The sequence below is a fragment of the Megalobrama amblycephala genome, linkage group LG13, assembly GCF_018812025.1.
Source record: "Megalobrama amblycephala isolate DHTTF-2021 linkage group LG13, ASM1881202v1, whole genome shotgun sequence".
Classification (NCBI taxonomy): domain Eukaryota; kingdom Metazoa; phylum Chordata; class Actinopteri; order Cypriniformes; family Xenocyprididae; genus Megalobrama; species Megalobrama amblycephala.
In genome coordinates, this window is record NC_063056.1 from 32,941,338 (window position 1) to 32,953,533 (window position 12,196).

The 12,196-nt window shown below is 36.7% G+C and overlaps 2 protein-coding genes across 3 annotated transcripts; both read right to left on the bottom strand.

Moving 5' to 3' along the window:
- Positions 1-751: 751 nt before the first annotated feature.
- On the bottom strand, positions 752-9,065 carry herpud2 (HERPUD family member 2). 2 transcript variants are annotated; one of them, XM_048153398.1, is made up of 9 exons: positions 8,909-9,065; positions 7,821-8,177; positions 7,125-7,202; positions 5,161-5,262; positions 4,903-5,042; positions 4,691-4,816; positions 3,307-3,630; positions 3,083-3,185; positions 752-1,347 (listed from the first exon to the last, which is right to left on the bottom strand). In XM_048153398.1, the coding sequence occupies exons 2-9, from the start codon at positions 7,965-7,967 to the stop codon at positions 1,171-1,173; spliced, it is 1,197 nt and encodes a 398-aa protein (XP_048009355.1). In that variant the 5' UTR covers positions 7,968-8,177; positions 8,909-9,065; the 3' UTR covers positions 752-1,170. The 2 variants fall into 2 exon arrangements, with proteins under 2 accessions (XP_048009355.1, XP_048009354.1); XM_048153397.1 differs by having other exon boundaries at positions 3,083-3,209.
- A 1,448-nt stretch (positions 9,066-10,513) lies between these two features.
- pkdc (protein kinase-like domain containing) lies at positions 10,514-12,079 on the bottom strand. The gene is made up of 2 exons (XM_048153038.1): positions 11,960-12,079; positions 10,514-11,631 (listed from the first exon to the last, which is right to left on the bottom strand). The coding sequence occupies exon 2, from the start codon at positions 11,628-11,630 to the stop codon at positions 10,656-10,658; it is 975 nt and encodes a 324-aa protein (XP_048008995.1). The 5' UTR covers position 11,631; positions 11,960-12,079; the 3' UTR covers positions 10,514-10,655.
- Positions 12,080-12,196: the final 117 nt, after the last annotated feature.

The following is a 12,196-nucleotide window of genomic DNA, read 5'->3' on the forward strand; positions in this document are numbered from 1 at the left end:
TTATTATTCTTTTTTGTATTCCTGGAGAAATCCACTTCAATTTAAGTGAAATAATTTCAACAACAACTGCATTTGTCTAGGTCTATCCAACCAGGGATGGAGTCGTGATGAAATCATCGTCTGACAGACAGAGCCCTCCTCGGAGATCTGCTCTCCTGATAAGAGTTGTCCTACCTTGGGAAGAGGGACTATAACCCGATTTGTCCAGTTACTTAGTGGAGTCCGGGTGAAATGAGCCCAATAAATGTCTCTGTCATGCATAATTAATTGTGTTGTTACAATGAACCGTACAAAATCCATCTTCATTTGATTAGAGGTTTTCCGAAGGCACTGAAGTGCATGATGGTCTACTTTGTCTCAATCTCACCTCAGTGTCTGTATATGACTGGACGGAGGGATGTAAAGGCTGGCCTCTGGCTTTTGTTTCAAAATGTAAAACTTCAGATATACATATATACTGTACGTATATGTGCACCAACTCTTGTCAATGACATAAAAGTCATGAATGACACAAACAAACAATAATATATTTGAGAAATTCCCCCCTTAAGGAGAAATAATTGCACATAATAGTTTTTGCAATACATTAAGTAAAAATTATTAGGCAAAACATAGTGCACATATATTTATATAAAAGAGAAGAAGCATTTTTAAAATCTGCGCAAATTTGTAGATGTTGTGCAGTTTTTAAATCAGTGGCGCCCACTGGTGGTGTATCAGTTGATCAGCTGAAGGAAATGAAAACCACGTGTTACGATAAGAAACCAAATCCTGATTTTATTCAAAAACACACCTTATTTCAATGAGATGCATATATTCATATCTGTAAATATTTACTATTTATTTACACACAAGGAAGAGAAAAATAGTTATGCACTAAAGTAACTGCGTGATTCACTAAGTCTTATGGTCTTATGAGTTTATCAACCAGTCTTGAGAAAAAAGTTTTTTGTAACAACATGGACAGCACATCCATGAAACCTCACCCCGACTTATTGATAAAGGCGGGAGAGGAGAAGCGGCATAGGGGGGAAATTGAACACCATTGAAGCAGCATTACAGACTTGCCAGGACATGGCAGAACATGTTGTACTATTTCATTATTATTTTTTAAGTTTATTGTCATTTTTTTCTCTCTACTGTCCACAGACAACGTGGAGACATCGGAGTTCAGTTGGCAGCGTGTGCGGGTCCCTCAGGGATGAGAGAGGTGAAGAAAGTGCTGATGAACGACCACGCGGCCGACAGGAAGCCCGGCTGATGCGGGCCTGCGTTCATGGGATCTTCAGGACCTTCCTCCCCGCTGTCCCCCTCATCATCCTCCATCCCCTCATCCATCATACGCTCCTGCAGAAAAACAAAAACAAAAATTGATAGCTAAGTTTGTTTATTATGTTTCGGTTCACAAGAACGTCTCACAACGAATTAGTGAGAGAATGATATGTGACTGTTTTAAGGTTACTGGTATCGGCTGATAATTGTGAAATGTGTTTTAAACTCCTCACAGGCTTAATATATAATGAGCATTTTCTTTTATTTATTTATTTTTAAATATTTGACTATAATATACACTATAAACACAAAAGGTTCGAGTTTTTTTTTCTAAGAAATTAATACAAGGATGCATTAAATTGATCAAAAGTGACAGTAAAGACATTTAATGTTACAAAAGATTTCTATTTCAAAGAAATGCTGTTCCTTTGAACTTTCTATTCATCAAAAGGGCTTTTCACATGTGAAATAGTTAATCCTGGGTCATTCTAAACCCCGGGTAAACAGAATCCTGGGTTATCTTGCTTCACGTTTCACACGGCTCATAATTTACCCGGGGTTAACAATTAATCCTGGGTATTCATAAACTGACGTTTCACATTGTCCATTCCTGAACCCTGGGTTAACGTTCTTATTCGCATATTTGTGGTGTCAGTGTCATTGATTGGATAAACACTGCACACAACCCGTTTACATAGCTTTAGCATTGCGCATCCTCATATTGCTGACTGTACTATCGAGTTTACTGAATGGACATTTCAGACTATAAAAGGTAAGAATGAAACTGTCTTTTCTTCACTCAAATTGTTGCGTTTTCTCTCAGCATTTGACATTTTTCCTCTGAATTTACTGTTTATACAATGCGCAGTGTTTCTGTGACTGTTCAAAGCTGGCAAATATGAGTATGCGATTGGTTGTCTGTTGCTAAGCGTCTAGATGTAACACTGCATCGTTTCACACTGTACAAATTTTGCACCGCAATGTGGGGTTAACACAGGAAAAGCGGTGCTAACACCACTTCTAAATTATAAGTGTGAAACGTTCCTTTACCCGGGGTTAAAAGCGGTGTTTAGAACGATGATAACCCGGGGTTAAGTGCAGTGTGAAAAGCCCTAAAGAATCCTGAATCCTGTTTAATAAGAAGAAACATTAAAATCAGCATATTAGAATGATTTTTGAAGGATCATGTGACACTGAAGACTGGAGTAATGATGCTGAAAATTCAACTTTGCATTACAGGAAAAAATTAAATTTTAAAATATAATACAATTTAAAAATATTACTGTATACTACTGTATTTACTGTATTTGTTAACATAAATGCAGCATTGGTGAGCATTAGAGACTTCTGTTAAAAAACATAAATTATAAAAAAAAAAAAAACAATCCCCAAACTTTTGAATAGTAGTGTATGTTGAGTAAATAAATAAATTGCCGATTTAAAATTACATTATTGCATCAGATGTACAAATGCACCCCCCATAGGAAGTTTAGACACACCAAAACCCATGATCATGATGATTTTCCACATTTTAGAATAATAGAAATTTCATAAAAAAAATATAAAATAACACAAAATAGAAGTAATGGAATAATATAGCGAGACCAACATTTTAAATAAATACGATTTTTGTTTTAAACATGGGCACAATTTCCATATCTACAAAACTATTTTCATCTTTTATGGCAATATTTTTTTATGATCATAGAAAACAAATTCAGTCAAGGGTGTCCAAACTTTTGAGTTCAGTCTGTATATCGGCAACCTTGCTCTCTAGATATCTGCAACAATATTGGCCACTAATACTAACCATCTCTTGCAGATCCTGATTTTGCTCAGCCTCGTCTTGTGGACCTTCTCCAGCTCTTGGATTCTGCAATTCTGCTCTAAAGGGAAACCAGCCAGCCTGGTGCCTAAAGTCCACAAACACAGACAAACTATAAAGACAATGAAGTACAAATACAACGTTAAACTTCCTAAAAGAACAATTCAACTTCTGTTCATCAGGAAGCTTCTGTTTAGTATGTGACCTACAGATAAACCAGCAGCATGGCACCGATCACCATGACGAAGCGGCCGAAGGAGGAATAGAAATAGACGATGCTGAGCAGGATGGCGGCACGTGACACCGTGTACATCCAGTCCAGCCAGTCTCGGTTGAGCTCATCGTCGTTCAACATGGCTCCTCCCTGAGCGTTCATCTGGATGTTGGGGTTGGCAGGGCGGTCCTCAGGGGCGGGGTTGGGCCCCATAGGGGCTGCAGGTTCGTTAGGCTGAGCCGGCTGTGTGGCGGGCCCAGCAATGGGAGCGGGAGAGGGGGCCGCGCTGGACGCCCTGGAGGCTGCCATGGCTGCTTGACTGAAAGACAAGATTGAGAATGAAAGATTAGGAATAAAATAATTGTGCACATAAAAAAATGGGACATTTTTAAAAAGAGTATAAAGGGTCAATTTTTATTTCATATTGTCTTTATAGAAAATAAATTGTGAGCTATATCCATGTAAATTTTACACTACCTGTCAAAAGCTGTATTTGATCAAAAATACTGTAAAAACAGTAATATTATGAAATATTATTACAATTTAAAATAAATGTTAAAAATCATATTTTAAATGTAATTTATTGCTGTGATGCAAAGCTGAATTTTCAGCAACCATTACTTCAGTCTTTAGTGTCACATGATGCTTCAGAAATCATTGTAATATTTTGATTTAGTGCTCAACTGTTATCAATTATTATTGGTGCTCAAATATTAATAACGGTTCTTATTATTATCAATGTCGAAAACATTTTTTCTGCTTAATATTTTTGTGGAAACTAAAAAGTTCAAAAGAACAGAATTTATATGAAATAGAAATAATTTCTAACATTAAATGGCATTTCTGTCACTTTTGATCAATTTAATGCGTCTTTACTGAATAAAAGCATACACTTCTTCCTTTCTTTCTTTTTCAAATTCTTACTGACCCCAAAGTTTTGAACAGTAGTGTATCAGTTTCCACAAAAACATTAAGCAGCAAAAACAGTTTTCTACATTGATACTAATAACATGAAATGTTTCCTGAACAGCAAATCGGCATATTAGAATGATTTCTGAAGGATCATGTGACACTGAAGACTGGAGAAAAGATGCTGAAAATTCAGCTATGATCACAGGAATAAAATACTAAAATAGATAAGTTATTTTAAAATGTACTAATATTTCACAATTTTGCTGCTTTTACTGCATATTTGATCAAATAAAGGCAGCCTTGGTGAGCAAAAGAGATCTTTTTCAAAAACATTAAAAAAAAAACTTTTGACAGCCAGTGCATGTTTATATTGATTTATTTCTTAAAATCTAAGTCTGAGAGGGCTCAAATACATTTACTCAGGGCCACACCGAGTGTCTGATAACAACTGGGCTGTAGTAACTTACTATTGCACATAATAATGACGGGCATACATCTGCTGCCACCAAAACATTTGCATCGGCATATACATAGGGTGGGCAGGGAAGCCAGCAGCGGGACCACCTTGCATGGGAAGAGGCATTCCTTCAGGCCTAAGTGGGACAACAGAAGACCTGAAAAACTCAACTCAGCTCAGCATGTTTTGTCTTAAGCGGAAGAGTGTTATTTGTGCATTTACCTCTGCATCACACCAGTAGGGGCAGGATTGAGGCCATGCGTTTGCACTGGGTTCCCCCGGTGCCGTAGACCATCGGAGTTGGCTGGTGTTTCCTGACTAGGGGTAGAAGATGAGGAGGATGGACCAGCGCTGTCTGACGTCTAGGAATAAGAAGGAACGATGGACATAATAAACAGCAAGAAAAGAAACTGCTCTTCATGGGATGATCCATTTCTTTTTTTTTTATTCAATGCATGCATTGTTTTTCTGGGCACTCACTGAAGAGCTGGAATCAGTGGTGCTAATGGGGCTGCCGAAAGTGGGGGATGACGGGGGGCTTCGTGAAGCACACACCAGGTGGACCATGTGGTATTCATCTTGCTGTTGGGGTTGAAGAAATCCAGTGATTAGAGCTCTGGTCAAATACTATTACACAATAATACAATAAGAATACCATATAAACAGTACTTTCTGCATTATATTACTAAAAAACATGGTCACCATACAAATTATTGCATTTAGTTTGTGCCATTTTTAAAGGGTTAGTTCACCCAAAAAAGAAAATTCTGTCATTAATTACTCACTCTCAAGTCGTTCCACACTCGTAAGACCTTCGTTCATCTTCGGAACATAAATTAAGACATTTTTAATGAAATCCGAGAGGTTTCTGTCCCTCCATAGAGATTCAAGAAAACTACCACTTTCAAGGTCCAGAAAGGTAGAAAATAGATCATTAAGTAGTCCATGTGACTCCAGTGGTTTAACCTCAATTTTATGAAGCGACACGAGTGCTTTGTGTGCGCAAATAAATAAATAAATAAATAAATAATTTACCACTTTCTTTACGAATATATTGATCTGCAATGCTCGTTCATGAGAGCATGACGACGCACTTGTGTTGTGTTCATGTGAGAGATGACGTTGCGTGAACACGCTTTGGATTAGGGCTAGGCGATATATCGCATGCGATTGTCACGCGCATTTCGTCAGTAAAGCCGGTTCTCTGATTACCGCTAAATCGCCATCACCTGCTTTCAAATGGAGCGTCATTTAATAGACAGAACCGTAGATCACTGACAAGCTACGCAATATCGCGTTCATTATCGCAGATGAATCGCCTTCGATAATGAACGTGATATTGCGTAGCTTGTCAGTGATCTACGGCTCTTGAAAGCAGGTGATGGCAATTTAGCGGTAATCAGGGAACCGGCTTTACTGACAAAATGCACGTGACAATAGCATGCGATATATTGCCCGGCCCTACTTTGGATACTATTATTTTATAAATAAACTGGTAAATTATGTTGTTTTGTGCAAACAAAGCACTCGTCTTGCTTCATAAAATTGAGGTTAAACCACTGGAGTACCACTTAAATGATGTCTTTCCTACCTTTCTGGGCCTTGAAAGTGGTTGCGTTGGATCTCTATAAAGAGGGACAGAAAGCTCTCGGATTTCATTAAAAATATCTTCATTTGTGTTCCAAAGATGAACGAAGGTCTTATGGATGTGGAACGACATGAGGAAATTAATGACAGAATTTTCATTTTTGGGTGAACTAACCCTTTAACTACTGGTCGATGTAGAAATGTAGCAAATAAATGTCTTGGCCACTGTGTCATATCTCTCAGTGTTCTTAAAATGCCATCCCAAGTAATGGAAGTAGCGACAGATCTTTTATTCTGTATTGTGACATGCATCAGAGTGAAACAGATTATCGAAAAAGAAAAACAAATGTATAGTGCAGAGTCTTCTATCCAAATTGTTAATTGATCTGAATGCAAGTTTGCATGTGATTTTAAGAAAGGGACGGGGTTTAAGCTGAATAAATGACATTGGCATTGTGATTAAAAATTATGAGCCCAACTTTTTTTAAAAAAAAAAAGAAAGGAAACATACATGAATGAATCATTCACAATACAATCAAAACAACACAATAGATGCATTTAGAAAAAAGATAGGGTGAATTTTCTATTTCTTGCCGACTATAATACAGGGCAACTTCTAAGAGTAAAATCACCCCAAGATGGTGGGGAATGGCCTAATAAGATTATGATGGTAAGTAAAAAAAAAAAAAAAAAAAGAAATCTATAAGTAAAACGGCGGTTTCAGAATCTCAACAATCAGAAACACTCATAAACCGTTTGAACTTGAAGCACTTCTCTTTTCTTCAAAAAACTTTTTTTTTCCGTACATGTTGCATTTGATTTGATGTTCAAACAGAAATCACAGATCAGGAGCCTACCTTTCTTAGCACATCCCTCAACTGCAAGTGATCCTGCAGAAGTCGTCCAGAATAGACAAGTCTCTGGTCCTTGGATGACTGAAAGAGGAAACAAACATGGACTTGTCTAAATGCAAGAAAGGCATTGAGAATTTCATAATAAAGGCATTCAATGAAATCTCACATTAAAATGTCAGAAAGGCATGGAAAAAATTGTTCATCAGTAAATGGCAGCAAAGTGTAAGGACCTAGAATCTGAATTGCACAGATCTGCAGGCTCTGAGGCAAAATACCAGTGATGCCACCTGCTCGACAGGAATGTTTGGCATCTAGCTGCCATCTCCTGAAGTCAACGCACAATTTCATAGGCTTCTTCTGTGTTTCAAAACAAGTGTTTCAAATCAATGACAACCTTGCCTAAAATGTTAATTCTGTGATTTACCATTAGAAATCTCTGTAACAGCCATAAATAAACCTTTCTTGAACCCAACAGCAAGAAAGAGGAATTATGACACACTAAACAGCTTATTTTAGGTATATTCTTAGGTATGAAAATATCTCAAATCTATGGAAATAGCTCAAATATTGCACTAATGATTAGTTAGATACTAAACACTAGGTCATAGAAATAAAATGTTATGAATGTTTTTCTTGGGTGATTGACAACAGACATATTTTTGAAATAGAACAATAATCTTGATAATAATATAAACTCACCGGCTTGCTAGGATACACGTTGGAGATGTGTTTTTTCAATTTCTCTACTGTCCAATTCAAAAAACAATTGATGGTCTGGTCATCATATTTCTGGTTGGGTGCCTTGATGACAAGAGTAACAGGGCTGTCAACTGTACCCTGGTCCATGTTTCATAATAAAGCAGCTCTTGAGCTTTGAAACGAGGAAATGGCACAGAACCGGTTGTCCTGTTCAAGGGCAGGGGTATTTTCCTCCCTCAGACTTGATTCATGGCTGATAAACTGTGAAAGTATCCTTCATGTTGCTTTCCAGGCAGTCTCAGCACTTATCATTAGACATACAACTTCAGAGTGAGGAATGTGGCAGAGACAGTCAGCCTATGAAGAAAAACAGAGGGGGAAGAAATATGTTACTGGTAAATGAAAACATGACACTTCCTTTTATATAAAATACCAGTCCTGCATGGAAACAAGCTTGGTAAATCATACACCACATACTGGCATGAATACACTAGATGTGCTAGAGAGAAATCTTACATGACATTCTGTCTAACACCTGACAGCAATGTCAAATATTCATTTTGTGTGTTAGATGTGTTCAAAAGCAATATAAAAATATTAATTTGCCTAAATGATCCCAGCAGTTAGATGAAATCCACATATAGTGAAACTATTCATAATTTGACATTTGCATATATGTTGATGGGAGAAACCTTTCAGTAAATTATCAAATAATATAAAACAACACAATATAAAATAATTTATAAAAAGAGAATAAATTAATTATGTTCGTGACAGCTACCAAGTCCCTACAGATAGATAAATAATCCTAGGTAACTAAACACAACACTACATCACATATAATGACCTCAGGATAACTGTTGGTTTGCTTGATCAAAAAGTCTTCTCTTAAATATGATTGTTTACCCGTATATTAACAGTAAATGCATAGGAAACAAACAAACATCAGACGATAATGACCAGCTAAGTTAGCTAGCCAGTGAGCTACAGACTCAACACTAATCCCACAGAAAGCAACGATGTCAACGTTTAATATGAGTTAATATTAAAATATAGTATCTTGAAGGCAAAACAAAAATTATACGAACCCGAGTAAAAAATATCGTGCCCTAAGATTGTTTTCGTGTAAAATGGAGTCGGGCGTAACTCCGGAAATGTCGTCATCAGCTCAGCAGAACAGAGCGGACAGTTCCGTATATTTGGAGATGTTTCCACATACATAAAAGGAGCACGTATGCACTGACCGCAGATCAGCTTTGCGATTTCATTCTCTTTTCGAATGAAGCTATGGGGTATTGTTGGCTGTTCCTAATTCAGCATGAAGGCGAGGATTCTTCTCAAAAGACAAATGCCGGTTCATGGAAAGATTATACCACACAACTCTTTAAACGGCGGGAAAACATGGTCTTTATGGCGAATAAAATATAATATTGTCACTTATGACATTAAATGCGGCCAAACTTAGTAGCTAAACTAAGAATTTAGTGGATTATGAAGTTAAAAAGGGAACGCACGGTAATTTATAGATACAAACTGAATACTTTTTTATGTACATTGTTTAAAAGGGTTTTTATCATACTGCTTATATTACATGATGAAGCCTTTAGAATTGTAATCGAATTACATAATGTCTCTACGAAAAATGAGTGTGTGGAGTTAATTTAACATAAAAAATTAAATGTTTAATACACATTTTTAATACAGAATACAACAAAATCTAAATCAACTGTTTGAATTTACAAATACAAAAAATAAATATAGTGTTAACATTTCATACAGAATAAAGTTTGTTCTGAAATAATAATAATCTTGCTGTACACTCCTGTGTAAATTGCACATATTTTAGTATTTCCCCCCTAACTTTATATGCACATTGCTTAAAATCAAAATTAGTAATTCAAATGACCTGAAATCATACTCTTTATACAGCATTAAAGAAGGTTCTTAATGATGCCTTTATAATTTTAATGTAATTATAAAATATTTCTATGAAAGATGAGTGTGTTGGAATGCTTTAACATAAAATATACCATACAACAATTAAATAGAAATAAGTATTTTTTTAATCTCACAAACAAGTGTTTACATTACATTCAGAATAAAGACAGTTCTGAATCTTTCAGTTCATTAAACTCCAGTGTAATTTTAGTATTAAAGGATTAGTCCACTTTCAAATAAAATTTTCCTGATAATTTACTTCCAAGATGTTCATGTCTTTCTTTCTTCAGTCGAAAAGAAATTAAGGTTTTTGATGAAAACATTCCAGGATTATTCTCCATATAGTGGACTTCAATGGAGCCCAATCGGTTGAAGGTCAAAATTACAGTTTCAGTGCAGCTTCAAAGGGCTTTAAACAATACCAGACGAGGAATAAAGGTCTTATCTAGCGAAACAATCGGTCATTTTCTAAAAAAAATACAACTGTATATGCTTTATAAACACAAATGATCACCGTGCACGTGCTTCTGCTTTCCGTATTCTTCAAAAAGCTTATGCTGTATGTCCTATGCCTTCCCTATTCTACTTATGGGACGAACACGGCACCAGATCCGAAAAGGGAAGGCATAGGACATACAGCATAAGCTTTTTGAAGAATACATTTAAAGCCCTTTGAAGCTGCACTGAAACTGTAATTTTGACCTTCAACCGTTTGGGCTCCATTGAAGTCCACTATATGGAGAATAATCCTGGAATGTTTTCATCAAAAACCTTCATTTCTTTTCGACTGAAGAAAGAAAGACATGAACATCTTGGATGACATGGGGGTGAGTAAATTATCAGGAAATTTTATTTTGAAAGTGAACTAATCCTTTAAAATCTTTCTTCCTCTGAGTTTCACAATGATTGAGATTGCTTCAGTTTGTTTAAAACCTCCTGAGTGAGTCTTTTGCTATACTTATTAATCTTGTGATGTCCAGGCATCCATCCAAGAAGAAAGCGATGAAAGTCTGTCCAAGCGAAAGCGAACATGCTTCGCCATTCTTTCTCCAGCTCTTGAAAGTTGGTCTTCACGTCCAAGGATTTCCGTAGCTCTGAAAAATAGTGATCCAGAAGGCCGGGCACTCGCTTTTCACACTCTCTCTCATCCATACAGCTGCCCAAAAAGTAAATAACATCCTTCATCCCACAGCCTCCACCAACATACTGAAAATCAACCGCTGCAACCTGTAAACCGTCCTTGGAGAAGCAGAAATTTGCTAGTTTTGCATCACCATGCAGAATTGTCTTAAAGCGGCAGTTGTTGAGGATGCCGTCTATCTCTGCAGCAGCTGCTTTGAGTTTTTGATCTGACATGGCTTCTAGCTCTTCAGGTCTTGTTTCTAAATGCCAATATGTGCCTACAGGCCAAAGTCCTTCTGGGACGACATCAAGGAAGAGGGCGTGAAAGTTGGCAATCCAGCTGAGGCAGGCCTTTATTTCAGCATCATTAACATAGGTTTTTCTCAATGGGAATCCTGCAACATCAAGGTCCTCTAAAACAATCAACTGTTCATCACCAAATGACTTGGCAGCAAGACAAATGGGGACTCTGCAGTGTTCATTTGTAGTGTAGTTTTGGTACCAATAAGTTTCTACTTGATAGGATCGCACTTTGCGCTGGTGAGATATGTCTGTGTTCCAGCCCCCTGGATGTTTCTGGTTTTGGGGAAACATTACATGTTTTACAACCACAGAGGGACGGTCACATCCCTCCAAGTGGACTCTTAATATTTCACCATAACCGCTCCACAAAGTCTGAATCTTTGCACCAATCTGCAGAGATTTTGCTCCACATGCTTTCAAAACGAGATCTTCATGTTCCTGCTTCATTCTAGAGATAAAATGAGCAGAAAAGTTGTATTATAAATAATGTATCATTAGCTAGTGTCAAGTTAGCAGTGAAAAAGTATTCATTAAGATAGACTAGTAATGGAATAAAAGACAGATATTAACATTTAATCACATAATTTACTTTAGATTTTGAGTTTAAATTGACAACAGAGATAATTTAAGATAAGTGTACGATATGTCATTTACAGCTCAGTGAATGATTAAAAATAAACTTCAAATTACAAAACATAATGCAAATCATAAATTCAAGGAGGAATCGAATAATTAGCTAGCTGTTGAGTTTACGATACACCTTTGTTTACATTTACCTTCTATATCTTGAAGCGAAACGTGTTCGGCAAAGGACGATGAGAATGTAGGTTGACCTTCCGGTATACGGGACAATGCATTCTGGGAAATGTAGTCTTTAGATGAATGTACTGAACCTCGCTATTATTTTGACAATTTTATTCTCATTATTATTTCTCAGAAAAGCTAATTGGATACCACGAGGGCTTCTGCTAAGTGTGGTGGATAGTTATTAAAGGGAGGAACAAAATAGCCTA